The sequence below is a fragment of the Manacus candei genome, unplaced genomic scaffold (genome assembly GCF_025592945.1).
Source record: "Manacus candei isolate 608988 ecotype Guabito, Panama unplaced genomic scaffold, ASM2559294v1 h1tg000028l, whole genome shotgun sequence".
NCBI classification, from domain to species: Eukaryota; Metazoa; Chordata; class Aves; order Passeriformes; family Pipridae; genus Manacus; species Manacus candei.
Genome location: NW_026138076.1, coordinates 31,102,618 through 31,130,480, shown reverse-complemented (window position 1 = coordinate 31,130,480; position 27,863 = coordinate 31,102,618). Strand labels below are relative to the sequence as shown.

Sequence of the window (27,863 nt, the reverse complement as noted above, 5' to 3'; positions counted from 1 at the left end):
GACGGGACGGAACGGGACGGGACGTCCCGGCCGCCCCCCATCCCCCTGGGTTTTCCTTGTGGGCGACTCGTGTTTCCTCAACTCGTGTTGAGCTGAGGCGGGCCAGCCGCGGGCGGCCCCCGTGCCTTGGAGTTTCGTGGTGGGATTTTTTTGTTGTCGGTTTGGGTTTTTCGTTTTGTTTGATTGTTTTGTTGTTGTTCGGTTGTTTTTGTTTGGTTTGGTTTGGCTTGGTTTGGTTTTGGGTTTGGTTTTTTTCCTAGGGGTGCAAACCGGCACAAACTCGCAAACAATCCACTTGATGCGTGGGGGCGGCGGGACAGACGGGCGGTCGCTCAACTCCCACGGGCGATCCTGCCGTGCCTGACATTCATCGGGCACTCTGGTGGTCAGAGCGCCTCTGCCACAGACATATGGGGAGGGAAGATGAGGGGTGTGGGAGGAAGGGAACAAAGTGGACTGTTTAATCAAAAGTAGGGTCATAATTCAATGTCTTTCTCTGCTTCTTATGTCCCAGTATCTGTTTGGAAGAGTAAGCTGAGGTACATACTTGTATACATCCATCGAAGCCAAAGGGGCAAAGTAGTAAGTGCTATGGTTTTCCAGGTTTTTATACATATAAGTAGAAAGGGGTCCGGTGCTGAGATGCATTGGTACACCCTTAAGTCTAGGTAACATCTAAATGTAACTAGTCCTATGATTGCTTTGTAACCACAGCAGCAATATAGAAGAGGCTTGCTTAAATTTGGCATTTCTTCATGCTTACGCTTGATAATCATCTCACTGGACATCAAAGCCCACAAGAAAAAGAGGGAATGATAACATGGGGAAGAAGGACAGAAATCACATGAAGAGGCATCAACAGCAAGGCTTCTAGCGGAGCACCTCAGCTTTACCTTCTCCCTGCCGGAGGCTGTTCCTTGAGCTGCATGGGCAGACAGCAGCAAAACTCTCACCCACGTCTCTACTACCCCATCTGTAGCTCGTCTGTGCCACCTGCAGCACTATGTTTGGAAGAGTTTTCAGTGAGCATATGCAAAGCCTCACAATTTCCTGTGCTGATGATACTTGTTTTTTCTAGGTTAGTATCCAGTAAGTCATCCTAAATTTTGAGATGGAAGAAACACACTTCCTGATTTTTACATTTTTTTTTAATATGTCTGCCAGTAAGCCACATTTCTGCTTCTCTAGTCAAGCATTTCTTTCCATAGAGTCATTTTCTTGAGCTTCCTCAGACAGTCTTAATTTTGAAGCTTTCACATTCTGCATCGGAAACCTTGCCTCACCAACCAACAGAAAGCCATGTAGCAGAAGTGGTAGGAGGCACCAGCAGCTACACCTCTATATCCCAGAAGAGACAGCAACTGCCTGTCTTCAGTGCCTTGTCCTGGCAGAAAGACTTAAAAGATATGAGGGAGTTGCCAAAACTGTCAGCTAGGGCAGTACTGTACAGGCACTGATGAGATTCATGTATGGGTCTCAAGAACACGCATTTAGATCTGCTAACACCCAAACGGAGCCAAGGCTAGAGCCTGTAGGAATGCTCTCTGCAACGTTTTTTCATTTTGCCCATATCTCTGAAAGCTGGGGAATGATATTTAGCATAGGGTAGATGCAGTTCAAGTTGTACACATTATATTCTGGACCTTTGTACCAGCAATGCACTGGACCCAGGCAGAGAACAGCAGCATGCGAGTCTGAGAGTCCCAAGGCATTTCAGGAGATGTTTCCCTGCACTGGGCTGGTGCCTGCACTCTGTCAGTGCCGAGCACAGCCCTATCGCTCCTCCAGGGCTGCTGGCAATGCCAACACTGGTAAATCTCAGCTGTTTATCCTGACCTGCCCTGTCTTGCTCACACAGAAACCCTGGACTACAAACAGATTTAAGGGATATGCAAGATGCTGCTACTCCTTTAGAAGCATGCAGCGAGCCGATTTTATCATGGCTTTTGTTCCAGGTTTAGCAATAGCAAGCTTGTGCAGAGCTAGCTTAGTAATTGATTGAAGCAGTATTAAACTTCATCAGGAAAACTCGAAGTCGTAGGTGAAGTAGCTTGTTAGAAGGGGAAGTTGCTCCCCTGTTCCTTCAAAGCCATGGAAAGAGGCTTAACAGTCAAGAAAATATCCCTCTCTTGGCTCTTTCCATGCTCTTTTGATTGTATCAGCAGGAACGAGCCTGCCAAATCTCACATGTAGAGTACAGGTTTCTGCCCTTCAGATTAGCAGAGACCCTGACCCAGACACAGGCCTTTCCAGCACCTTGTCACCTGGCTTTTTCAGACCTCTCCAGTTTCTTCCACTTGCCCTCATAATACTGTGGCATAAATTCTAAAAATATTTCTCCATGATATATAGTGTTATTAAAATAATTTTTCTTTTTAATACTTGTGTTTTATTTAAAAAAAAAAAACACCAAACCCCAAACATGCTGTTTACTCCATCCTGCTATGTTTGCTTTATGAACATTTTATTTTTTTCCCACACTTGTTTAGGGGCTTTGTCGTGGCAGGGTACCAGAAAGTAACAGCCTGGATTCCTGTATGAGGGATGAAAAGGAGTAAATATTTCTAAGAGCTCTCCAAAGTATACAAGTAAGGTGTCTTTGGCTCCCTATTTACCTACTAAGGAGTTACTGTACCTCTGAAAAACAAAATACTGCTGGTGCATTCCAAGGAGCAAACCCACTCCATGGTTAGTGGAAAATGATCTGCACTGAATATCTGTTTCAGTACAGAAATTTAAAGACGGACAAAGTGCACCTGCCTGCGTCTTCTCAGGGATAGCCGAATCCTTGGCATTTGTGCTGAAAAGGGAACGGACTTGCCTGTGGGCTGATGTGGTGACTGGTTCAGCAGACCCCTGAGTCATTTAACAGGGTGTGTTAATCAGATTTATCTCAACCAGAATCAATTACCCCACATGAAGAGCATATATACACAGATATATATATATGGAGCATCTAAGCTCCAAATCCAAAAGCATTGTATTTTTTTACTACAGCCAGGAGATGGGAAAGCAGAAGGCCCTGTAAGTACTCAGTCTGGAAATTCCCAGAAGCCAGTGGAAGGGAGGACAAATTAGTAACCCTGTGAAGACAGAAAGACTGCTTGCAGTAACATGACTTAAATGTTTTGGCAGTCCCTTGTTTGTTTTCTTTTTTTATTTGGGTGTAGTTGTTACTACTTGCTGGAACATGAAATGCTTTGTCAGCTCCTTGTTTTGGTTTTTGTTTTGTTTTTAAACATTTGTGTGTGGTTATTGTAATTGAACCACAACGTGAAGCTGTGTGAGATGAGGACATAAAAAGCCACTTCTGTTGCATTACTTTTTATCTATGTAGAGTCCTTATTACAAATGGGTAGGGATTAGCAGGTTTAGTAGGTTCACAAACCAGAGTTGCATGTGAGTAATGGCCTTTAAGTATTTAAATAAAGTTTCATTAAGAAAAACAACGTGAGGTAGAAGTGGCAGACATTTCACAAGCAGTCCTGCATGTGCTTTGGCACATCACAAAATTGTGGAGGCATATGAATAGGAGAGAATGCCAGAGGAAAGTCATGACCCATGAGTACAGTAGGATGTGAAGGTTGTAGGATATTGGTTCACTGAGGGTTGGCTTTAGAGGGAGCATAGTACTGAAACATAACAGGGAGGCTGTAAAAGTACTGAATGGAAAACCCACAGGGTACTGGCTCTGGCAGCAGTCCAGAATACATGTTTGTTTTCTGGTAGGATGGCTCCAGCAGCATCTAGAACTGCATTTCATCCTCTATGAAAGCAGAAAAAAGGAGAAAACTGGAAGCAAGATAAGCCCAATTGTGGCCACAGCTGAAGCAAGGACTTCACCTGGCTCAGGGCTGCCTGGCTTAGGGCAATGCACTCAGCCTGGCAGAGCAGAGCATGTTAAGCTGGAAGTACCTCATCTTGGAAAGGGAGCAAAGATATTTTTAGTGCCTCGAAGAGCCTAAAACGGAGCTAGATAAGATTAATGGACATTTATGGGGATTAGCAGGGGATTAGCAGGAGTTAAGAGTGGAGGTCAAACTCCACAGTGCTCACAGTGACTGCATTTTTGAGGTGAAGGAAAGGGAAACAATGGGGAGTGTTCTGTTTGTCTAAAATATTTTGGGATTTAGAAAACCCAAACATTTAAATAATGTGTTGCAGAGATTACAGCTGCTCCCCGGTGTTTTTTTGGTTGTTTGTTTTGTTTTGTGGTTTTTTTTAAAATCTTTTGTTCAAGGAGACTCCTGCAAAAATACACCTTAAAAATATACCATTTTGCAATAATAATTATGTTCCATCATTTCCGAATAAACTGGATTTGTGAAAAACAGACCTTCACATTTTCTAGCTTGCACTGTTACTTGTGACACTGCCTGCATATATCTTTATTTCTCAGCAGTTCGGGTTTATTTTTCATCTTCAGAATTATAGAAAGGGGAGACTGGTGAGTTCCAGCTTTATTTCTTCTGATCCTAGGATGCCTCTGAACTTGCCTAAGCAATAGTTTCAACTAATTAATACATAGATCCTTCTAGCTTTTCCAACTCTAAGGTTTGCAGCAAAGCTTCTTCCTTACATAGTTTGTGGATGCCAACAGCCTGTGCTGCCTGTTTTGAAAAGATGACTGAACAGACTTGACTTTGAAGGGAAAAGACATGTTAAGAATAGGAAGAAGGTGAGTTTTCTTACTGCCCATTGTAGGAAAATGGAACATGTTGCAGAGGCCTTGATTTTCGTGTGAATGTTGCTACTGACACAACCTGCTCTAGACTTCAAACTACAGGTTGGCACAACGCAGCACACACTTCTTCCAATCCAGACAGACTAGAACAATTTTTTTGCACCAATATTAAGAACTTTATAACTATGCAAAATCAGCACCAATGGTTGGATTAATATTTTAATAATTACACACTTTTTACATTATGAAAATAAATCATAAATAGTGTAAAAATAATTCTGAAGATCAACTTCTCACAAGCAAGAAACAAAACCTCAAGTACAAAACTGAAAGAAAACAAAACAAAATTCAACTGAAAAACAAGGAGAAATTTTAATAATAAAAACAAAAGCATGCTGTTTGATTGGGTTCAATTAAGTCAAGACCAGAGGCCACAAGAAAGTGGTAATTAATATCAAATTAAAATGGGTGATTAAAACCTTGCAATTCTTTATACTACTCCTCAAAAGAGGTCTTGTGACATATTTACAGTGCTAAGACACTCAAAATATTTATAGCATTGATAATATGATGCTGACCCATGTGGTTTTTACCCCCAAGCATTGGAATCCTTGCCAAATTACTTTTCTTTGTATTTTTATCTCTTCTACTTCATTTATGAGACCATTTGCAATACAAAAATAACGGCACATATAGATGAACTTAAAAAAGTAAAAAATACAAATAAAAATATATAATATTTTCCAAAGGAAAAAGTCAGATACATACATCTTAGCAACATTTTTAAAGTTGTGTGATATTTTCCCAAACATGTACAATAATATAAGAATATCCACATATATGTTAACAATATGTAAAACATTCTCCCACCAACCCAACTCTCCATAATACTTCAGAGAAGTGTGCAAGTACCAATGGGATCTGGGAAATTCATACAATTTCTTTTTTAAATAGAAACAAGTAAAACACTAACGGTCCCAGGTTAAGGCCCCCTGCTTTACAAAGAAAATTCAATTTGTGAGCAGCATTGATAATCAGATGCATTTAAAAACAAAACGAAACAAAAGCAACACTCCAAATCCCTTTTTAAAATAAAAACTCCACTTGTTCTGTAGAGTATCTTTCTCAGATATGATGGTGGCAGGCACTTGTTTTTAACAGCATTTAATGAATCCAACCACCATGTAAAATTCTTCAATAACAGAGGGTGCAAGAAAACCTTCATTTGTACATTACAACAACATTCACATCCACAAAAGCAAATTGCAGGAAGGAAAAAAGAATAAAAAATTAGGTGTTAGTTTTAATTCCAGTCATTGAAATAGAAGTTTTACAATGACTAAAAATTATACTTTATTTTGACCAGTATCTTTGCAGATATCACTATTTTAGGTGAGTCTTTAGTGTGAAAATTTAGGAATCTCATTCGGTAAAATACAGAGCTTTAAAAATGTAATTCAAGATGGTCAAGCAGCAGAAATCAGGAAATTTGAAGGGAAAGGTCAACTTCTGCATGCTTTGAACATCTTCAACACATTCAGTAGACTGGAAATATCTCTGGACTTCTTACTGAAGTGGTCCTGATTTAGGCAAAACCCATTCCTGAAGTTGATAATATTCCCCTTGTTACTAAGCATAATACCTGCGTCCTTTCTTCTGCATGCCTCAAAGAGCTTTGCAAGGGCAGGTTGCATCACTCTCCACAGCTCATTGCTGGGGATAGAGAGGCACAGCCAAGAGAAAAGCCTTGCATGGCTGAGCCCAGGTTTACAAACCCAGTTCTGGGGCAGTCAGTGGGACAACTCTCTCTAAACTCCAACCAGATCCAGGACCTAAGTGTGTTTCCTGGTGCAGCCCCCAGCCTTACACAGCACCACCCTCCCACAAGGACCAAAGGTCTGCCCATCTCATATGGGGTTGCTTCTCTCTTTTGCTGGCATAACCAAGTAACTGGTGGTCACATGCACCCCTTCCATGAGGTAATGTTCAATGGAGCCAATGCTAAGTTTCCACACTGTACATCAGTCCTTTTTATACTCTATACTTAACATATGTGCAGGTATATGGATTTGATCATTCTGAAACTCAATCATATTACTTACATTGTAGACTAAAAGAATATATAAACAGCTGGATGAAGAGTTTCTGCTTTGCTATACTATCAGAATATGACATCAAGATCAGCAATAAATAAAAATATAAATCAAAAAACCCACAAAACCCAAAACATTGTATCATTGCTCTGCGATTTAACATTTCATGCTTTACTCAGGAAAAAAAAAGGTGTCCAAAACATCCTGAAAGAAAGCTTCCCCATAGCTAATCTATGAATATGAAAACAAGGACCACGTATGTCAGACATATTCCATACAGTGCTTAAAAGAAGTCTGGCTTCTGTAGCTGGACTTCTGCACAATGTGGTTATAATGCACTGGAGTAACAGGCGATTACAAAACTTTGTATGAAACAAATACTGAAAACTCCCAAAGAAACAAGAATTAATTATACCTGAAAAAGTCAGGGATATATGTAGACTAATACCACTACACATTTCTACAACTGAAAAGACTGATAGAGGAACTATTGTTCCTGTAACAAACTAAACAAATCATATCTATTTGGAGGAATGCCACTAAAAGATATAACAACACATTGGTGGTTCAAACTATAGCTTTACCATCATAAGGAAAAAGATATATTAGCACCAGAAATAGTTGCTTTTTAAACAAAATAAACATGTTTCAAGTCTTCACAAGGTGTTTTTCTTGATGAAATGTTAAACCCAATTCTTTTTTTTACTTTTACTGACCATGCAACTTTTCTAGATATGGTTAAGTTTCACATCAATTCAATCTGAGATGCAAATATTAATGTCAAATCTATGTATGTAGTTTAACCTTTCAAATTAAGTTGTTTATCTGCTGTTCCTTCATGGTCATTTAAATGGAATGAACCTTTCATGATACTGAACAATAAAAAATCTGAAAAAGTTAAGTAAGATTACTTGGGAAAAACAAAAAGTAAATACCTGGAGGGAATTTAATAAAGAAATTAGATTAATTTACAAGAGAAAAAAGAAAGTGAACAAAGATGCTTAAATGTTTCTTCAGTAGGGTCTCAGTGTCAGGGAGTTAAAGGAGAGTTGAGTATTGACTAACACTTAACAGTAGCGTTTATAATTATTTCCTGAATGACAAAATCATGAACCAAGGTTTTGCTAGCTTTATTGATGCATATAGAAATGGATGCTATGAGGGCAGTTTAAAAATATAGGTATACAAACTAAAAAAAAACCAAAGTGCTAATGGCAGCATGTATTTAATAGTTTTTTATCTTGTTGCTATTTCTTAAATGAGTTGTGTTTGTGGACACTCTCAATATGCAGTTGCTAAAACATTCAGCCAGATAATAAACATTCTACTTGATTTTGCATGTATATACTCTGAAGGACCTTTAAAAAATATTTAATTTTACTCTATGATTGCCAGTATTTGATATCTTAAAAAAATATTCAAATTCTAGTCTTCACATCTACAATATACCTAGCTAAATGTGCCAAGTCAGGATATGGGCATAAGAGACTCTTCTCCGTTAGGTGGACAGCTGGCTCCTCAGCCTGTTGTTTTTCTGAGATAGTGGTTCTTAAGCAGACTAAAAGGGGCAAGTCAGAGGACTTACACGGTGCTCCTCTTGTCCTCTTTCTGAAAGGCCCTCATTTGCATTTAGTGCTATAGCACTCTGATTATTAACATTTTATATTCAGACTATGCTGTGTGAAGGCTTTTACTATTGTAATCATGACTATTCAGAGAGGTTAATATTTGCATCTCTGAAAATTCAGGAAAAGAAAAACATATTATCTTACATCTGTGAACACTTGTTTATTTCTTACTATTGGAAAGATGGAATTGAGTGGCAAATATATATGTATTCAGTGTATATATCTATATAGTGTCAGAATTTTGTTTTTATTAGTAAGACACTACTAGTTGTAGACCGCCAAATTAATTTTTAAGTTTTAAAAATCTGGTTTTTCCCCAATGAAATGCTAGGTTTGACTTCGATACACCAAAATGACAGTAAAGATTCATCAAGGTGGAAGGTTGCATTATAGTGGCATTTCCATTGATCTGAGACTGTGAAGCAATACAAAAAGTGTGACCACAGAAGGTCTCCCCATCTACACATGATTTAGAAATGATGGAGCAAGGAAAAATGTGCATTCCAAGAAGGGCATAAGGTGCCCACACATGAACGGAGACAGGCTGTCTTCCTCAACTTTGGTTTTGGTCTACATATGAAAGACAACTCTCAGAAAAGTAACTAAAAAAGTTTTTGATGATCCTGCTATATACATTAGGAACAGAAGTGACATAAAAAGAATTTCCATCTGCCAAATATGGCACCATTTCTCATAAACCAGTCCCTCAAACTAACTTCAGTGCACCATATGAAGACTCAAAACTGGAAAAAATACCTCATGGCAAAATTAAAAATGTGCATGAATTATGTATTTCTAGCAATAAAAAAGGGGAGAAGGAAAGATTTACCAATGTTTCTCTAGAAAGCTAGTCATCTGAACAGAAATGGAGAAATATTAACACCTATAACAGTGTAGTGCGACAAGTGTGCAGTGGTAATTACACAGAATTGTTTCTCTCCAATGTTTTTTGAGTAATAATGTCCGCTAAAGTCACTGTAACAACATAAAAGGAACAAGATTAACAAATCAGTCTGTGAAACACAAAAATAAACTCTTTCTTTTCTAGACTTAAAGGCTTCAAAGACTTTGAAATAGAAACTGCTAATACTGAAACAAGATGAGTATGTGGCTTGAAGTATTTTCCTCAATGCCATCATCACAAATGTTGAATAGATTATTGAAATGCATTCTTTATGGCAACAGTTACAGGAAAGGAAACAAAATTAACCATAGCTTCCAAAATCCTGCAGAAAAGTTCAGCTAGTTTTGTGTAATTTAAAGTGAATAACCTGAAAACCACACCATGGTACATACATCTATGGTCAGTTCCACTATAATTCTCCTCTGGAGGATGATCCAATTCATCCCCACCTCAAGAATGCTTTTTCCTCCAGCAGTCCCAAAATACAATATGCAGAGCACATACTCTGTCCATCCTTGAGTAAGGTTGAGAAGCTTCTGGTCTCAGGCGGTGTCTGCCATCAAATGATCCCTGCAGCACCTCTGCAACCTTTTCAAACAACCCACAGAGAAGTCTGGTTTCTTCTTCAAACTTCTTTCCTTCTTGATTAAGGACTCAACAGGGCCTATCGTGAATATCTTCACGACCGTGAGCAGTGCAAGGCAAACTGATGCTGATAAACAGGCGCGACCCTCTTTGATCAAAGGGGCCAAGTATCCCGCAAGACTGGAAGCCATCCACCTGCAGCTGGAACTCTATTCCCCAAAAATTCAAGGCCTCTTTCTATGCTCCTCTGGTTTATCTCTTTTTAGCAATGAGCCATGGTGTGACTCCCTTGAGATGACAAAAGGAAACTATTCAGAAGCTGGAATCAAAGGTCACCGTGAGCAGCCATTTAGCGCGTGACGTGATCACACAACAAGCAGGTTTGGCACACGAACTCATGCTTTTAGTTCATACAAGCAGATATGGTGTCATGAATCAGTGAAGTATTTAAGATGGACACGGAAACCAAGTCAATAAACTCCAATGGCAGCTGGTACAGTACATATCATAGAATTTTGCTCTTATTTGGTCACAATTTCTTGTAAACTAGTTCATGGCACTCATTGTCCATGCATATCCACAAGCCAAAATATAAGAATTTACAGAAATATTAATTTCTATTATTGATCGTTGTTTCGATATCTCTCATTAGAGAGACAATCTTTGCAGGTTTACCCTGCAGTATCACCTAACTGCAGATGTAAGTGAAAAAGTACGTATGGACTATTGCAAACAAGTAGAAGCAGCTACATGTAAACATATCTCAGACTTGTAAAACCAAATTTTCAGTTTTCAACTATAAATAAAAGAAGTGGAGCGCTATATACACAACTTCATGCTTGTAAGGTTAGATTCATCACTGCAGAGACAAAAAGAAAGACAGATTAATCCAATTAGTAAGATATTTCAGACATCTATTACAAATACACAGATAAGGCAGAGTTGCAAATATGGATAGTTATTTCCTCAGCACCAGCTATTCTTCAGAGATAAACGCACCTAGGATTTCACTCATGCTTAATGCTTTTTAACACATTATATGCCAGTATCCCTCCACCTACATAATTCTGTATGCTATGTTTTTAAATCCAGAACTGCCTAGGTTAAACCTTTACTAAAATAATTTTGCCAGTTAATATTAATGTTAAAGGAGGATATATTGAAGACCAGAAAGGTAAGGCAAAGAGAAGGGCAGATTACACTGTTCCTCTCAGTATTCCAGAAGAATAACATAATAAGAGATCAATATAAATATTTGACAAAAAATCCATGAGCTTTTATAACGAATTGGAAGCAGTGATAATGTGCAGAATCTAAAGGATGTGTAAGTCTTCACGTGAAAAAAAGAAAAGTCTTGGACTTTCCAGAAAACAAACGCCAACTGTTCCTACAATACTGCCTCAATGAATTATTACTTCTACATATATTACAATATTATCACATGAACTACTGCCTGATCTTGCAGCAGGTAGGGAGGTCTGCTCTTGCATTGTTGGATATGTCTGTCTAGGAGGCTCTGAAGTATATCTTGATATTGTTCAATATGACTGAGACAGGCATTTCTGTGTGCTAAGGACATACTACTCCTGAAAAGAAAAAGCTCTACCCATCCTACCTTTTGCCAACAGCCAGGCATTGGTAATCCATCGGGACCCTGTTTTAAGGGGAGGCAAAAAAAAAAGAGTATAGTTAAGTTTGAGAGGATAGATAATCCATCAGCATCTGTTAAAACAGCCAGAGGACAGAAGGTTTACGCTGCAAAAACATACGTGCACCTCTCTGCTATAAAGATATGTTTTTCTCTAAATCATTAGAACATCTTCGTTATTTTCTTATCGCTGTTAGAGCTCAGGCTGCTTATTATTTTAAATATAATCTGTTTTATTCAAAACAATCTCTATCTGAATGTACAAGATCAATGAGAAAAAAAATACTATCACTTTTATCTGGAGGGTATTGTGTTTTAAAGGCCTCTAGTACAAAGGTAATCCTGTGATAAGACAGCAAGACTCAAATGTGTGTAGGATCTTTTCTTTTCATTTTCAATATTAGCTTTTGAATGAAGTAGCAAAATCTTAAGGCCTGAACATACCCTAAGTGCCACAGTGGAAGAAAACATCTGCGGTGGGAGCAGGGCAGTCCAGCAGCACTGTATATTTCAGTGCTTGGACAATACGGTAATTTAATTTCTTCTCGTGTGAGAGTCACTCCATTTCTTTTCTGTTGCTACTCTACCTTCACATATCTCCATGTGTCCAGTAAGATCAGGGTCAGCTATTGACCACAGTCACATTGGTTTTCAAGGTCCTAATTCCAACTTAGAAGGCTATCCAGGGTTTACCCAGAGAGTTATATGGTCAGAATTAGGAGCACATATGATGTAACTAGACTATATGAGCAGAAAAAAGATCAGGCCTTGACATTTTTTAGAATATAGAATACAAATACTTTATATGTGAATTTACATGTGAAGATAGTGGTTATTGAGGATTTTTTTAATTGCTTGCACGTAGTCTGATGGGAATGGCTTGCTGCCTAAACAAGAGACAGTGCTGCTTGCTAAGCAGCTTATTCTAGCAATTATCTATGAACAGAATATTTTTCATCCATCAATGATTGTTAGTGAATCTCCAGATATAAATGATAATACAGAGACAGAGAAATATTTTAAAATTACAAAAGCATGCTTGATTATTCCCAACAAAATATGAGATATGGTTACCATTATTTGGAAGCAAACAATATGGACTATGGAATAATTTTAAAGGACTATGTATTTATAATTAAAAAGAACTGATTTCAAATTAGAAGTGCTACAGTTGAAATAAAATCTATTTAATGTAACATTCATCATAGAGAACCGTGCTTAACCACCAAACAATATCAGAACATGCAGATCAAATTTTACTACGAACAATTAAAAAGAAAATCTTCCTTGTATCTTTATGAAATGTGTATGTACTATTCATTTGGGGTTTTCTTTCTTAAATGGAAAAGAGTTCAAACTTACTTTACCATTGAATAAAAATCACTGTTGCCAGATTGGTACAAGGGAGAGGGTCAAGAAGTAGCATTTTAGTATAGGTGGGAACTTGAATTCATGCTAACATAGGGTGGGGAGTGTTGTGTGTATTCCAGGAAGGTAAGTTCCAAGGGTAGGACCATTAAATTGGAGACATTAAATAACAAAGACAGGGTTTGGGCTGCAGACTGTTATCTTCTTACAAACCTCAGGTAAAGCTTTTTATTTCCAGATATGTTTGAATACTGTTTGATGTACAGGCCAGACACCAAAAATATTACTTGTGTATGGTCTGGAAGCCAAGTTCCAGCATGGCTTACTGAAAACCTTGATTTTCAGAAACGGTATTTACATAATTCTGTACATGACTCTCACTTTGGTCAAATTGTGAAAACATGCACCTAAGACTGCGGGGATTTGAAAGGAAGTCCAGGGTGCAGAGTAGCTCTAGGACAGACTAGAGTGCAGAACTGAGCCAATGCAGACAAAAGGCATCAGACTTAATTAGAAGTGAACATTGTGCTGGATTTCCACAATGACTTGCGTTCAGGGTGAGTAAGGCAATAGGTATTTTGTGAGGAAAATAACAAACCAACAATTCTCAGGGAAAATGTAGGAAGGATACAAACTTATAAATTACTATGTGATCTGGGAGCAAACTGCTGAAAGTTAGGTTTAAGGTACCAACAGAAATGTGTGTTCTCTCATTGCGGTTATGATCACTTGAAGCAGCTGGTTTGTTCATGCACATGCATGTGTTACGTGAATAATGTAAAGTCAGCTCAGAAAAACATTACTTTACATTAAGAATGGCTGACCACAAACAAAGGAACTGCATGCAGGGTTGGTAGGAAAGAGAAATACTGTACCAATTGGCAAGGGGCATCCAGCCCATCCAGGCCAGGTTGGCCTGGCTCCCCTTTTTCCCCCTTAATTCCACGGAATCCCTGTTGTAAAGATTAACTTGCAATGTTACTGTCAAGGAAATGCCTTCAATATTGACTTAAATGGAGTGAACAAATAACAACAGAGAGGCAAGAGGAGCAAGCTGACTGTCGTAGTGTGATTTAAACCTGTGGGGCACTGACTTTGGCACATTCCAAATTTGGTTCCTTTTCAAACAGTTTGGCAGAAATAATGAAAAAAAAACACCACCAAACCTCACAAATTTAGCCCAAAGATCTTAAGTCTGGTGCTTTAAACCAATTTAGGACGTTGACAAATGGAGTCTGCTCCAGAATTTTCAGAACTTGAGATAAAGCTGTGTTAACAAAGGGCTACATGTTCAACAGTAGCTGGTGCTTGTTCCTCTTTCCTCATTTCTTATTCCATCAGTTTACAGCAGGACGATCGATCTTCCAATATATAAGTGAGACGTACCAATGGGCAAGGTGCATCTAATCCAGGAGCACCCTGTTCTCCTTTCTCCCCTTTAGGCCCCTTTTTGCCTTTCTTTCCCTTTTCCCCCTGTGGATACAATGGTTTGGATAAAACAAGTTTCATTCTTTTGAAAAAAAATTAAAGAAAGATTGGTTTTAAAGTTTGGGTTTTTTCTTTTTAAGCCAATGGAGAGCTGAAAGGACACTTACCACTGTGTTCTGGTTTGGGTGGTGCATTATGTGGAAAAATAAATTATATGATCACAAGCAAGAACTGCAATCAATCTGTATTAGTTTGTGCTGGTATTTCATATCAGTATTATGAATGTTTTGAAACCTAGAACAGGGCTTGAAAAGATTGATTTCTTGAGACAGAGGCAAATCTGCAAAATCCCCCAATCCACAGTCCAAAAGAAGACGTCTCCTATTTGGTCTAAGTGATAGCTCTGAAGTGCACATGCACACAAACCTGAATTTGTTAGCTTCCCTAGAGAATTTGCCACTAGTCAGAAGGAACTTTTGAAAAAAAGACCTGCGGCACAGATGCTTCACAGGGATGGCTAGTCTCTGACTCAGTTCCACGAGCTTCCATGGTGCCATGTCAAGGGTGAACTTGGCGCAGAGCATCCTTTGCTGAACTGACCTTTTTCACTCTGGTAACAGTGTTTGGAACAAATCCTGCTCTCCATGGTGTCCACAGAAACCCACTGACGTCACTGAGGGTGCACTCCTGTCACTCCAAATATAACATGACCATTTCAAACCCTGCTACAGGAATCAAAACACCCAAACTGCTTGATGGAGAGGTGCTATGACACTTTCAATGATTTCATATTGTCTTGGTATCAGAAAGTAATCAGAAGTGATAATTATTCTTTATTTAAATATTTCAACATCCAAATATTCCTTCTTCTGCAGGCAATGTTTCATCTACTTATTTTAACAAAATTCAGTCCTTTGATTTCACACTGAGTTTTCTTTTTAAATGTGAAACTTCCAATGCTTTAATTCTGATGGAAATGATTGATTACCCTCAGCAAAGCTACCTGCAAAGATGACCTCACCTTCAAGCAGTATAAGATGTTTAGAGTTCATTTTATAATTGATTTCACACCAGTTGATCACAATGGTAAATGAGTTTCAGGTTTGCTCTCAATTTCACAAAAATCAAAAAGGATCAGTTAAAAAAATTAACAAATTGGGCTAGGATTGTAAAAAATGGGATAGGAAGGATGAGTAAACCAGGAATATCACAAAGAAATGGGAAAAATAGTCATAGGAAAATTAGTACGACATTGGAGAACCAGCAAGTGAGGTTGTGGCTATTGGGAGGATTTCATTGGTGAGGAAAAGGGTAAAAAAGACAGAGGAATTGTAAGGAATGAGGGTAGAAGGAGAAGGAAGGAATGCCCCTTTGGAAGAACAGACAGATTTAGGCGAAGCATAGTAAACAGACATTTAACTTGGTCCACACCAGTACAGAAAGACTTAATCTATTAACAAGAGATAAAACCCATTTTAACACATAAAAAATAATTATATAAATCAGATTTTAAAAAGGAAGGAAAGCACATTAGTCATTTAATATCATAACGTATTTGACATATTTAAATGGAAAAAAACTGTTTCATGAACAACACATACTGCATTCATGTCATAATAGAAGCGAAGTTACTTGTCTATCTTTTCTGTGTGCCAAAAAGTCACAGGATAATATTTGGGAAAATAGCAACCCAAACATTACCCTTCTTTATCAAATGATAAGATTATGATGTAAAAGAAATCTTCACGAGACAAGAACTGTAAATTTGCTAAGTTTCCATCTTAAACCCAGACAGACAGCAGTGTAGCAGAGAAACCCAACAGTTTCAAGGTCAGTTCTCATGTTTTTTGTTCTCAGTGTAACACCAATATTTTTACAGTGAATGTATGCAAGCACAAAGCATGGACATACTCCAAAAAGGATTCTGAAAATGGACTGTACAGTTTGGTTTCTGACTCTTTCTCTATTCTTTAAGATTTGCATTTCTTTAACTTGTTGTGTTACAAGCCAGCAGATATCTATTTAAACTTCCAGTTTTGCAGGACAGATCTATGATCTTATTCAAAGCAACGCAGTAGTCATCTGTGCAGACAATAGTCTGAATTTCCTGAGTACTTTACTACTTTTTCCATAAGACTGAGTTATTTCTTTTTAATCTTTACTCCTTGTCCTCAAGTACAGAGGTCCACAGGAGATATGGAAAATCTACATCTGATGAAGATAAAAAAAAAATTCCTTTCTGCTCTTCCTCAGTGCCTAGAGAAATACAAAGTTGTGGCACTTCTGCAACACAGCTCTGGTTGAAACAACCTCCAATCCTCACGTGCACATATTTTCATCAATGCAGAGTGTAGGGGAAAAGGATAATGCCTTTTCATTCTCTGTTCAGACACATCATACTCTTCTGTCAAAATTTATAACAACAGACACAACTGTGCATTTGGGACCAAGGGTCCCTTCCCTCCCTCTCCCTACAACACAAATCCTAACTTTCATTAAAAGTTATTCCTTTTTAAAAGAATTTTTTTCTATCCATACAACGAAAATACAAAATCAATTGTACAAATCTTTTTCGTGATGAGTGCTCCTGGACTATAATTTTATATGAGTAATCACATTGCCAAAAATAAAAATTCAAACAGCTCCTGTCTTATCCATTTGGTGTGGGACAAGCAGCATGTACAGGCATGGTACACTAGGATAAACTGCCAGGGAACAGAGCTGGGCTCTTCAGTATAAAATTACTAACAGAATGACTAATGTCATTCTGATGAAATATTTTAGGATTTTCAACAAGAGTAGGATGGATTGGAGAAAATGTGCCTAAAATAAAAAGCTGTACTTCGAGACATGTGGATATTACTATTTCTGTGCATACATTTTTGTGGTTTTTCATGATTTTGCTTAGAATGTATCTGTGACCGGCCTTTTGGCACACAGTAAAAACAAAAATAAGTTTTAATGGGACAATTTAGAGCATAAAGACAGCAGAACTGACTAGGCTGGGGAATCAAGCAACAGTTAATAACACTGTGGTCACCTTTTCTCCCTTTTCTCCTATATCACCCTTTTCTCCTCGAGGACCAGGGAAACCCTATGAAAACAAAATGGACAAAGACAGGTTCATTTTCATTCACATGCAGGTTAAGTTTTCAAACACTCTTGGAAAGCATAAAAAGATTATTTCACTACATGCTGTGTATATGTATGTGTGGACACATACATAGACACGAGCATGAGAGACAAGTAACTCCAAGAGTTTGGTAGAGGCAATTTGCCAGCTACAGAAAGAAATCATACCACTCAAAATGGCAACAGTCCACGCTAGCATATGTATGTTCTGAAAAAGACTCCTTCGAGTTAGGGATTTCAGCACAGAACTAGAGGAAAAGGCTTACTGAAAGCCTTTTTTAGCATGCCAAAGAAAGAGATTATGCCTTGAAATGTATCCATTACAGGTTATGGAATTATTATTCTCTTTAATTAGAATAAATTTACTTAACTGAGTGTCAGTGACTCCTTGTTCTTCTACAAATGAGTCACAAGCCTGAATATTTTCTTAGCAAGCACAGTTTTTCAGCGTACTGACATCCAAACAACCAGCTACTTATATTACTAAGCACCACATCTGGTGGTGTCTGTCGATAAGGGCTGTATATCACACAATCTTTGTCCTCTTTTATCATAGAGAAAGAGCAAATGAGGCATTTAGCACACTCTCTGTATGTACTGCATGCACACTAAATGGAAACAAAGGTGTTATGTTCCATAAGCTATTTCTTGGAAGACGCTTACCGACCATTGAGAGCGCATTGGTCACAGATATTACTTACGTCAAGGCCAGGCTCGCCATCTTTGCCCTGCCAAAGAACCACACAAACTGCATTAGCATCCTAATCCATGGTACTGACAGCCGGTTTGAGGCCCAGCTTCTGTGCCCCTCTGCACAGCGACACCCCACGTTGCTGAGGCTGCACACACAGCACTGCTGTCAGCGAAGGACACTGCAGTCAGTGTTTAACATTTCCAGGAACTGACAACTTGACTGTAAAATTTTGCTTGACAGTAAAATTTTGTTTGTAAGCAGATTCTAGGACTAATCTAAAAATACAGAAAAGCCTATAATTTTTTAATTTTAGTTTTAGTTCACAGGAAGGGGAAACAGAAATTGTTTTGTTTTTTTTTTTTTTTTCCAATTTAACTCACAAAAGTGACCCTCGGATAAAAATGCATGGCAAGCTAATTTAACACTTCATGGAGTCTGAAAACTGTCTCTAGTAACTGACTCCTGATCCAATTAAATGGATCTAATTAAACCATAGGTCTGTATTCCAGCTTAAATTAATTAATCAAGAAGATTAGACTGGAGAACGTATGGAAACATTGCAAGTCTCTTGGAAAGGCTGGTTGTTCCTGGCCAAGCATATTTATATGGCTTCTCTTGCATGAAAGTACAGAAAAGACATATGTACATGTACACACCTGACCCAGTCATTAGCAGTGTAAACACAGTAAGTCAATTGATTTTATTGGGGATATCCTTGTTAGGCCAAAGGAAGTTCCCTCTCATATTTTAGAAATGGATAATATAATTTAAACGGTTGATTTAAAGCATACCACTTCCACTTACAAATGGGTCACAATGAATTTCTCATACTGCTTCTGGCACAGAAATTAAAACAAAACAGGTCTCTGAAGTGTCAAACAAAATGGAAATATAACGGCGAAGTAGCCTTGCAGTATGGAAATCCAAGCAGCTTACTGACATTAAGAAATTCACATCTTTCCTCAGTTCATCCTGAACTCCTGGCACTCTCACATGATCCCTGGGCAGCTGATGTACACAAGTTGCTGAAACAGGAGTACATGCATTCTGGATTTCCTCCCTCTTTCTGATTCATGTCAGATCTGTTTCGTTACGTGCATGGGTAGGAATCTAAGTCTGTGATACAGACCATTGACCTTGCACTGTCAGGGTTTATTATCTATCTTCACCTTTTCCAACTAATTCTATTGCTAGGTGAAAAGCAGCCATAAAGCACAGAAAGTTTAATCAAGGACTGATGAAAAGTGCAGTGTGTACAAACTCTGTGCAACTTACAGGCAAGCCGTACGGTCCTCTGGGTCCAGGGTCACCTACAGTCCCCTTTTCACCCTAAGAAAAGGTTACACAACAAGCAAACAAAACCATTGTCGATCTTAGAAATTATCTCTACCGAGTGCTTTAGGTTAAAGTTTATACATTCCTAAATATTTTGAGTGAAAAATATCCAAACTCATTTATTTTTATTAAATGCTTAAGGTGCAAAGAGAGGGTGTATATTACTTTCTAGGCAATATAGCTTTTAAGGTGTATGATATCTACTTTCATTTTTAAATACATTAGTAACTGAAAATATTTTTCAAACCGAACTTGCACCAATGTCAATTTTAAGTTTGTAACAGCTGCAACATTGCTCTCAGTAAAAATCTGATGTTGTAATGAAAACTAAGGATATACAGCATCAAGCATCAACAGAGCAGCTGAGATGTGACATAGTGACAGGTAAAAATAATGTGTCAGTCAAAGCTTGTATTTAAGTAGGCAATACTATCAACAGTGACATTGTGAAGATTATCCTATGCACTGTACTGTGTTTCTAAATGCTCTACTGAATTCTAGATTAGTGATGTAAATACCCTGGTTTATTATATCAAAACTATATTAATGTGGAAGACGAACAAGTAAGTACAGAGATGACTCCAGAAGTTTGATCTCATTCTGCACTAAAATCCATGGAAAACTTACCACACAGGGGCCACCAAAATCATTTTGTAAGCTTAATATAGGGCAAACTTTTCCAAATGAAGTGAGATTTCAAGATGATAAATTTCAGGCTGACAGTAGTAATCACCTTTGCTCTCTGATTTTTCTTTGTCAAGATTGTCATGAAGTCAAACTTCCCAAGTCAGCAGCATTACCCAGGTAACTTCAAGCACAGATCCCAGTGAGCCTGTTAGGGAGTCAGGGCTGATACGTAGGTGTGGGCAGCAGTCTTGTTTCAGACTGTGGTGTTCTTTTTTCTGAATAAAATCCATCAGGAAAGCCATACTCTCTCTTGAGAATTAAACTGCTCCAAGTGTTGATAAAATAAGAAAAAAAAAATCCTCACCACCTCGAGTTTTCAAAGCTCCTACTCTGTTTTTGTTAAGCAGGATCCCTTCTTCACTCCCTTTCCTGAACCTAACCTAATGCAAGGCTTCGTGCAAGGCTCCTGGCATGCGGAAGTGCTGTATTTCATCCTACCACTTGCTGCATTATGCCCTCGAGATAATTCTCTGTAAATAATCCTCTGGGTTATTTACTAATTATTATTAATTAATTAATGAGTCTATTATTAAGAGCACAAGACATAGATGTAGATGTGTACCTAATTAATAGTGGCGATCATCGGCACAGCTAAGTCCTTGGCACAGTTCTGAAAATGAGCTGCTGAGTCTAAATTTCATTGACTGAATTATACAAAAAAGCAGGCACTAGAAAAAAAATTAATCTGAACCTGTGGCTGAATCATCACAGCAATAAGGAGTTTGTCAAAGTAACTGACATTTGACCTGTTTTAAATACTTCATATTTTATTTAGGTGGACACTTACTTTAGTCTAGTCGTGATTAGATGTGCAATGTCCGATCTTTCTGGATTCTATTATTCCCCAGCTATTTCTGAGCAACACTTAGGCTGGATGCCCTTGCAGAACAATAGGAGGTATTGGGAAGTAACAGCTCATTTTCAAAACAACAAATTCCTTGCAGCTTTAAAGCTTTCTGCTAAGAAGAAAATAATGTGCTGACCTATGTATGTAACAGCTACAAAACTTTTTGATGAATACTTGAAATATGTCAAGACTAGTTAAGTATCTTTTTTTTTAAAAAATCTTCAACAGTAAAGATGACTGCACAAAGTCCTCTTAAGATAGGCTTATAAAGTTGCTAAACATATGGTAGACATAAAGATACTGAATGTATCAGTCTAGGAAATAATCTCATCTGTTATGTAAGAATATATTTGGAGAAGTGTAACTCAGAATTTTTTGCCTCCAACACAAAGCACATGATGAAATGTGTCTGGAATATTAGATGAGGTCTTGAATGTTTATGGATTATATAAGATTGATGGACTGTCATGAGTATATTGCCCTCAGTCATACTGATAAAGCATTTCCTCCAGAGAAGTAGATATTTGTAAACTTCAAGAAGGTTTTTAATATTTTTTGTAAGACAATCCATCGGTGTCCAAAGAATAGAAACCATAGTATATGTTTTTGCCTCCTATTTCACTTCTGTCTCCTGAATCACGGATGAATATGAATTACCATTTGTATGATTAAAGCTGAATAATTAGTGTCTCCTTTAAGATAGATAGGGAGATTTTATAACACTGCCGTAGTGAGAAACATTTGAACCAAATTAAAGAGCATGCACCTTCCTTACTAGTACAAAACGTGTAGTGATGAAAGTGTTGCACAGGCTACACATCTGAAAGCCAAAATCAAGCACAAAAACAGGTCTTTGACACCAAGGAAAAAAATAAAATAAAAAAAAAAGGAAAACAGGGAAACGTGCATTTCCAGCTTTCAGATCCTTTAGATGGTCAAGAAGTTGGATACACACTATGCCTGTCATTACCATTCAGGCTTAAATGTCCCCTTTCAGCAGTAATAGTTTAAGATGTCTATCTGTTTTCCAGTGTTCTCTATTTTCTCTCCAGATGGTATATAAATAAGGTAAATCACTACACAGATTAAGAGGCCTATTATGATCAATTCCTCCATTTAATAAAGATGGTCTCAGTAAAATCTCCCTAAGCACCTAGCAAAATGGTATTTCCAATAGCTGAAGAATTTAATAAGGACTGTAAGACACCAGCCTAATAAATTATGTTAATTCACAGTATTAATTACCATTTTGGTCTACTAAAAGAAATGCAGAAAATCACATTATAGTGTCATGCATGACTTTCTTAGTCTACCTTCTCACCATCTAAACAAATTTTGTATAAAGATGATATGATGTTTTCTATTTTAATTAAATAGCTAAATTGAAAACCAACCAATCCACTCTAATTTGCGCAACAGTCTGTTCTACTTCAGAGTAGTGATTCAGCACTGCCCTGAATGCAGCCTGTCCAACAATGAATCCATGATTATTCTGTAGAATAACCCTAATGCCCAAGGTTTTTCCTTTCAGTACAACAAAATGTGGTCCTATCCAGCACCAGTGAGCAGTGGCACTATGCACTATTTTTAATTGAAAAGTAAAGTCTGAAATCTGCAGGCAAAAATGTTTTCCTCCTGCTTTCACATAAACAAGTTCAAGAGTTGCAAATGCAAGTTGTAAAATTCTGTTGAAAACACATCATTTGTTATTTAGGTAAGAAGACGTCTATCAACGCCAGGCACCTGTTACATAACTATGCTACAAACAACTCCTCCCAAATGGTACTGAATAATTAAGTGAACAATTACAGCAATAATCTTGCTAGTTGATTGCTTGGGAAAAAACCTTCCATCTGTCTTGTGAACTTCCTCCTATTCATTTAGCTACACAGAAAATAGTGGGTGTGCAGGAATTTCTTGCACACCTTAGTCTCTATATTTTCGCGAATCTCTCCCTCTGTGCTCACGCAATTATTGAACTGATTTACATCACAGCCATTCCTACCCCCTTTAACTACTATTTGTCAACAGCCACAGTAGGGCTGATTCTAGATCCAGATGTATGACTTCTTATGACTGCACACTCTCAAAAGAAAAAATATTAATAGTTATTTTCCACAGACTAGAAGAATAGTTTATATTATAGCACATTGTTTTTCAAAGACATTTCAACTGGTAGTACGTGTGCATATCCTTTAACATAAAAGTTCATAATGCAAGAATAAAATGCTATTTTTATATACTTCTACATGCATATCTCATCTAAATTATTTACTGAGGATCAGAGGACGATGTTCAACTATCGTTTTACAGAGGTGATCGAAGAAATAGTTGAAAAAAAAGATAAAATTCCCAAGTCCTTCAGATAGTTAACTAACCTGAGTGGTAACTACAGTCTACTGTTCCTACTTTGGACTATGCTGCATGTTTTGAATTTATTTCTCAGTACACGGCTCTGTAAAAATGAATCATACCTTTCTCAGACGTACTGCTGTTGAAGCTAACTGGACCTCTGCCATGTGGCTGTGTCCTTAATACAGCAAGTCTGAAGTTGCTTTAGCACAGTTGTTTTGTTAAAGTGAGAAAGTCAAAGAGAAAAAATTCTGGACTGGCAACTCCCTGGAGGTTTTAGTTAGTATGAGGTATCATCTTCTGGTTTGTTGTATATGTTGATGGTTGTATTGTTAAAGGTGACAGGCTCACACTTAAAGATTAAGAGTTCCAATCCTATTTTCACGGAGAAAATTTATTGTGAATATTTCAAATGAAAAAGGAGGGCTCCTATCTTCTAAGTTTAAAAAAAAAAAAGGAAGAAAATTTTAAATTTTACAGAGCTTGGAGACTCTTTTCCTGGATAAAAACAGTTAAGTGCATACAGGAGAGAAATACTCTTCTTTTTTTTGCCATTCCATTCTTATGTAATCAGATCACATTATATTTTGTCCCAGTTTATTTGTTCAATTTACACAAAATAATGAAGCCAACAAAAATTACGTTCTGCGTGGTACTGTGAACTTGAAAGTGCTGTCAATTTCTTACTGATTAGTCATTTCAAAATACCAGGTCCTCTGAAGTTAATGAGTTACAATGTCAACTCTTAAACAGATAAATACATGTGTAACTAGAACGCATATAGTTCTGGGCTGATCCTTACATAGATGAGATACTGTTGTGTTTAGCAACATCTAAATATAAATAAAGGTAAAATATAAGTACCCATACGAGATTTTTCCATTGTGGCAGTCACTTTGTAAAGAGAAGCACACAGAACATATACTTACTCTGTCTCCTTTAGGACCTGCGGGGCCATGGGGACCAACTGAGCCATCTATACCCTGCAAAAGGAAACAAAGAGGGTAAGAGCAAAGTCTTGTTCTTGCAACTCTTTAGTTTTAATAGCTGTCTTCTAGTCAAGAACTAACATGGAATCAGTCTTCACTGGCTGAAAATTCAAACTTAATTGTGGTGGGACCTAGCTGAACAAATCCATTTGGCTTTCAAAACTCCACCTATAACCTCTCCTGTTATGAGGTAAACCATCCTTCTAGTCAGATCCTTAACCTTAATCCCTAACCTTACTCAAGAAAATAAACAACCCAACTAAGGCAGCTGTCCAACCAAAAATCAAAACTAAACCGCCTTTTTAATGTTCAGAACTCCTTCTACAGAGAATTACACTATCCTTCCAACACATTTTGCCCTAAGAGTCTGTCTGAAGGCCCCTCTAATACAGCATGGAAAATGCCTGCAGCATTTGGCCTTTCTTCCTCCGTGCAGTGTGTGAGCATGGCTGGCAGAGCCCCTGGGAAGGACATGGACTCGGTAACGAAGAGTGACACAGAAAGACAAGGGACTCACCCGGGGTCCTGGCTTTCCGTCTAAGCCAGATGCTCCCTGTGTGGTTAGGTGGAAGCATGGATGATGGGTACAACACCAATGACAAGAACATGAGATTAGTAAGTGGTACTGATGAATAAACATAATTCAAACGTACAGTACAAGTTGTGACAGGGTTCTGGAATGGGTATCACATTACTACATCATTGTTAGTTAAAAATTCACATAAAACATCAGGAGCCTGATTCTGTTCTCACTTTAGTGCAACATCACTGACCCACCCCTGTCCTCACATCACAGTATATTACACCAGAATATTGTCAAGCTATAGGAGTGCTACAAACACCAGATGTTAGGGTAGTTTTGAGCCTTAATACACAAATATTTACTTTGTAATTTACTTGCATGCTTTCTAATTTGTAAATAACGACAGTACTGAATACTATACACAAAGGAAGAAAAATGTGTGTTAACTGTGATAGGAAATATTTAAGTGTAAGAATACTGCATTATGCAGCCAACAAAATCTGGATCCTGACTACAATGGCCTCATTCATTTCCAAGAGCCCCGGAGACAATCACATTTCCTGTTTTCCCAATATACTCCAAGTTCAGAGCACAGTCAAGGGCTGCAATAGCAGCACCCGGCACTCTGGGCTATGTGCCTCAGCATCCTTGGGGATGGGGTGACCCCTCGTGGATTGTGTGGGAATAACAGAGCAGCAGCGAGAGCGCTGCAGTGCGGGCAGGGCGGGAGACAACACTAGTCGGGACATAGGGAATAATCTGTGGGACACTCCCCCAGAAAAAAAACCAACCGAAACCAAAAAGAAATCCCAACTAAAAAACTCCACCCAACTCAATAAAATGAGCCATGGAAAATCAAAATCTTCGACTTTGCTCCTGAAAATTACATTCAGAAGCAATAAGCAGTAGAAGACAAGATCTATGTAAATTTGAAAAACTAATAGCATATTTTGTTCTGTGTTAGAACAAACATTTCTGGAAAAAATAAAACTTTCTTCTACCTTTTAGCCATTTTCAAGGTGTTGGCTCAGGCCTCCAAAACACACTCTCTACAGAGGCATGACTGTCAATGTGAAAATGATTTTTTTTCTCAAAATAAATTAAAACTAAAATTCTCAGTGAAGCTGACCTTTTCCAGTGGCACTGCACATAATTCTTGAAAATATTAATCAGAGGGGTTTGTTTCTTTGGGTCACCTAAGTGCTTTTTCTCCATTTTACTGTTAACAATGTAATCACAGGGAATAATCCCTATACAACATCACAACAAAAGGAAAAATGAACTCCTTTTGTGAGAAAAAAAGTAAAGCTATCTTTTCAGCATGCTTTCAAACACATAAGGTATTTTCTATTTTATTATCCCAAATTTTAACATATTAATGTTTCCATATTTTTAGCGTTCTTCATTTCCTTCTAAGAAAAAATTTATGCCAAACACTCAGAATGGAAATTTTCTAAAGAGGGAGGAAAAAATAACAATCAGTGAAAAAAAAAATTAAATTCCCTAAACCAATTTTTAACTTTTCTCAGTTAGACCTCTCCATTTTAACTGCAGAAGGGCAACCAAAGGAAGAATAACTGAGGAGACGGAGGAAAGGGAAGATTCCTTTTCCAACGCAAACACCATGCAACACTTAAATAACAGCATGACTAATGTAATGGGGGTGATGGCATCCTTATGACACTGAAGACTCTCAACTGACACATAACAAAAAAACCAAACCTGACAGCACTGGTGTTACAGGATGATACTTCGGACAATAGCACAGATTTGGGACAAAACGAAACAAGACTTATGCTCTGCTCTAACATGGTATATTCTGTGTATGCTACTAAGTAATTCAGAGTTGTTCATCACGAGTAGAAATAAAAGTTTGTGATTTCCACTGAGATTGAATAGTTGGGTTTTTTTACTTACTGGAAGACCAAGGGGCCCTCTGTCACCCTTTTGACCTGGTTCACCCTTCAATCCTTTAAGACCATTTAACCCTGGTTCACCCTAAATGTAAAAGTATAAATGCCAAATTTTTGGTGCTATAATGGATGCTTAAGCTGGGATAGAAGAAGCCAGACTCAGAAATAGCTGCAAATTCCAGTTTGAAACAAGGACACAGATTCAACTTTCTCAGTTTTCTGGCAATTAACATAGTAATATAATACTGGGCAAAAGCACTTGGGAGGTGTCTGCTGGAAATTCAAAATCTGTGTGAAAAAAACCTACAGGAAACTTGGGAGTAACGCATTTTTTTTTAATCTTTTCCTAATAATTGCCACTATAGTTAGATGGTTTGAATTAAGAATGAGTTTCAGGGGGTTTTGGAAATCCCTCAAATCCCATAAACCACCCTATGCAGATAATTCCAATTGAAAGAAAATGTTCAGAAAAATAAGCCTCAAAACTGTAGGTTTCTACAGTGGGATCTCCTGAAAAGTATATTTGGTGAGGAAGCAATACTTTTCCTTACAGCAAACTGGAATTTGCAGCAAAATCTTACATAAAGATATTTTAAACCTTTAAGCATACACAATTAAACAATAACAAATTAAAAGCAGCACAGCTTACACAATGCTAAGCTATTTGGGAGGTCCATAGTTTCTGTCTTCATACAGAGAAGTTTTAACAACATAAGAAATGGCACTTTGTCTTGTTGTGATTGTTAAATTATGCACAGGCTATTATTATATTAAACATCACTACGAGGATAACAGTGGGCTTGGAGTTGTTAATAGATCATTCTCCCATAGTGAAAAACTACATCAGTATGAGGGCTGCTTGGTCAAAAAGAACACTGACCACACTTGACCCTTTTGGGAAACAGAAATACGTGGGTTCTTCATCCAGGTTGTTCCCTATGGCCTCATTCCTAGTTTTCTCTTCAATGTATTATGTTACCTTATACCATATTCACATTTTAAAAAAAATATCTCAATAGAACCTAGTCTGCTCCTTTAAGTAACTCCAGACAT

General features: G+C 37.8%; 1 protein-coding gene and 1 long non-coding RNA gene across 2 annotated transcripts in view; one reads left to right on the top strand and one right to left on the bottom strand.

The window, feature by feature from the left end:
- The first annotated feature begins 9 nt into the window (after positions 1-9).
- LOC127472075 (uncharacterized) lies at positions 10-26,683 on the top strand. Its single transcript, XR_007904857.1, has 5 exons — positions 10-139; positions 2,490-2,554; positions 24,329-24,389; positions 24,811-24,989; positions 26,452-26,683. It is a non-coding gene; the product is annotated as an uncharacterized LOC127472075 (long non-coding RNA).
- Positions 4,891-27,863, bottom strand: part of COL25A1 (collagen type XXV alpha 1 chain) — a 310,364-nt gene continuing 287,391 nt past the window's right edge. Inside the window, exons 31-37 of the mRNA XM_051789718.1 lie at positions 24,315-24,368; positions 19,440-19,493; positions 18,172-18,198; positions 17,379-17,432; positions 13,786-13,863; positions 11,510-11,548; positions 4,891-10,182 (exon numbers count right to left, since the gene is read on the bottom strand). Coding sequence (XP_051645678.1) covers positions 10,147-10,182; positions 11,510-11,548; positions 13,786-13,863; positions 17,379-17,432; positions 18,172-18,198; positions 19,440-19,493; positions 24,315-24,368 — 342 coding nt within the window. The 3' untranslated portion in view covers positions 4,891-10,146. The remainder of the gene's footprint in view (positions 10,183-11,509; positions 11,549-13,785; positions 13,864-17,378; positions 17,433-18,171; positions 18,199-19,439; positions 19,494-24,314; positions 24,369-27,863) is intronic.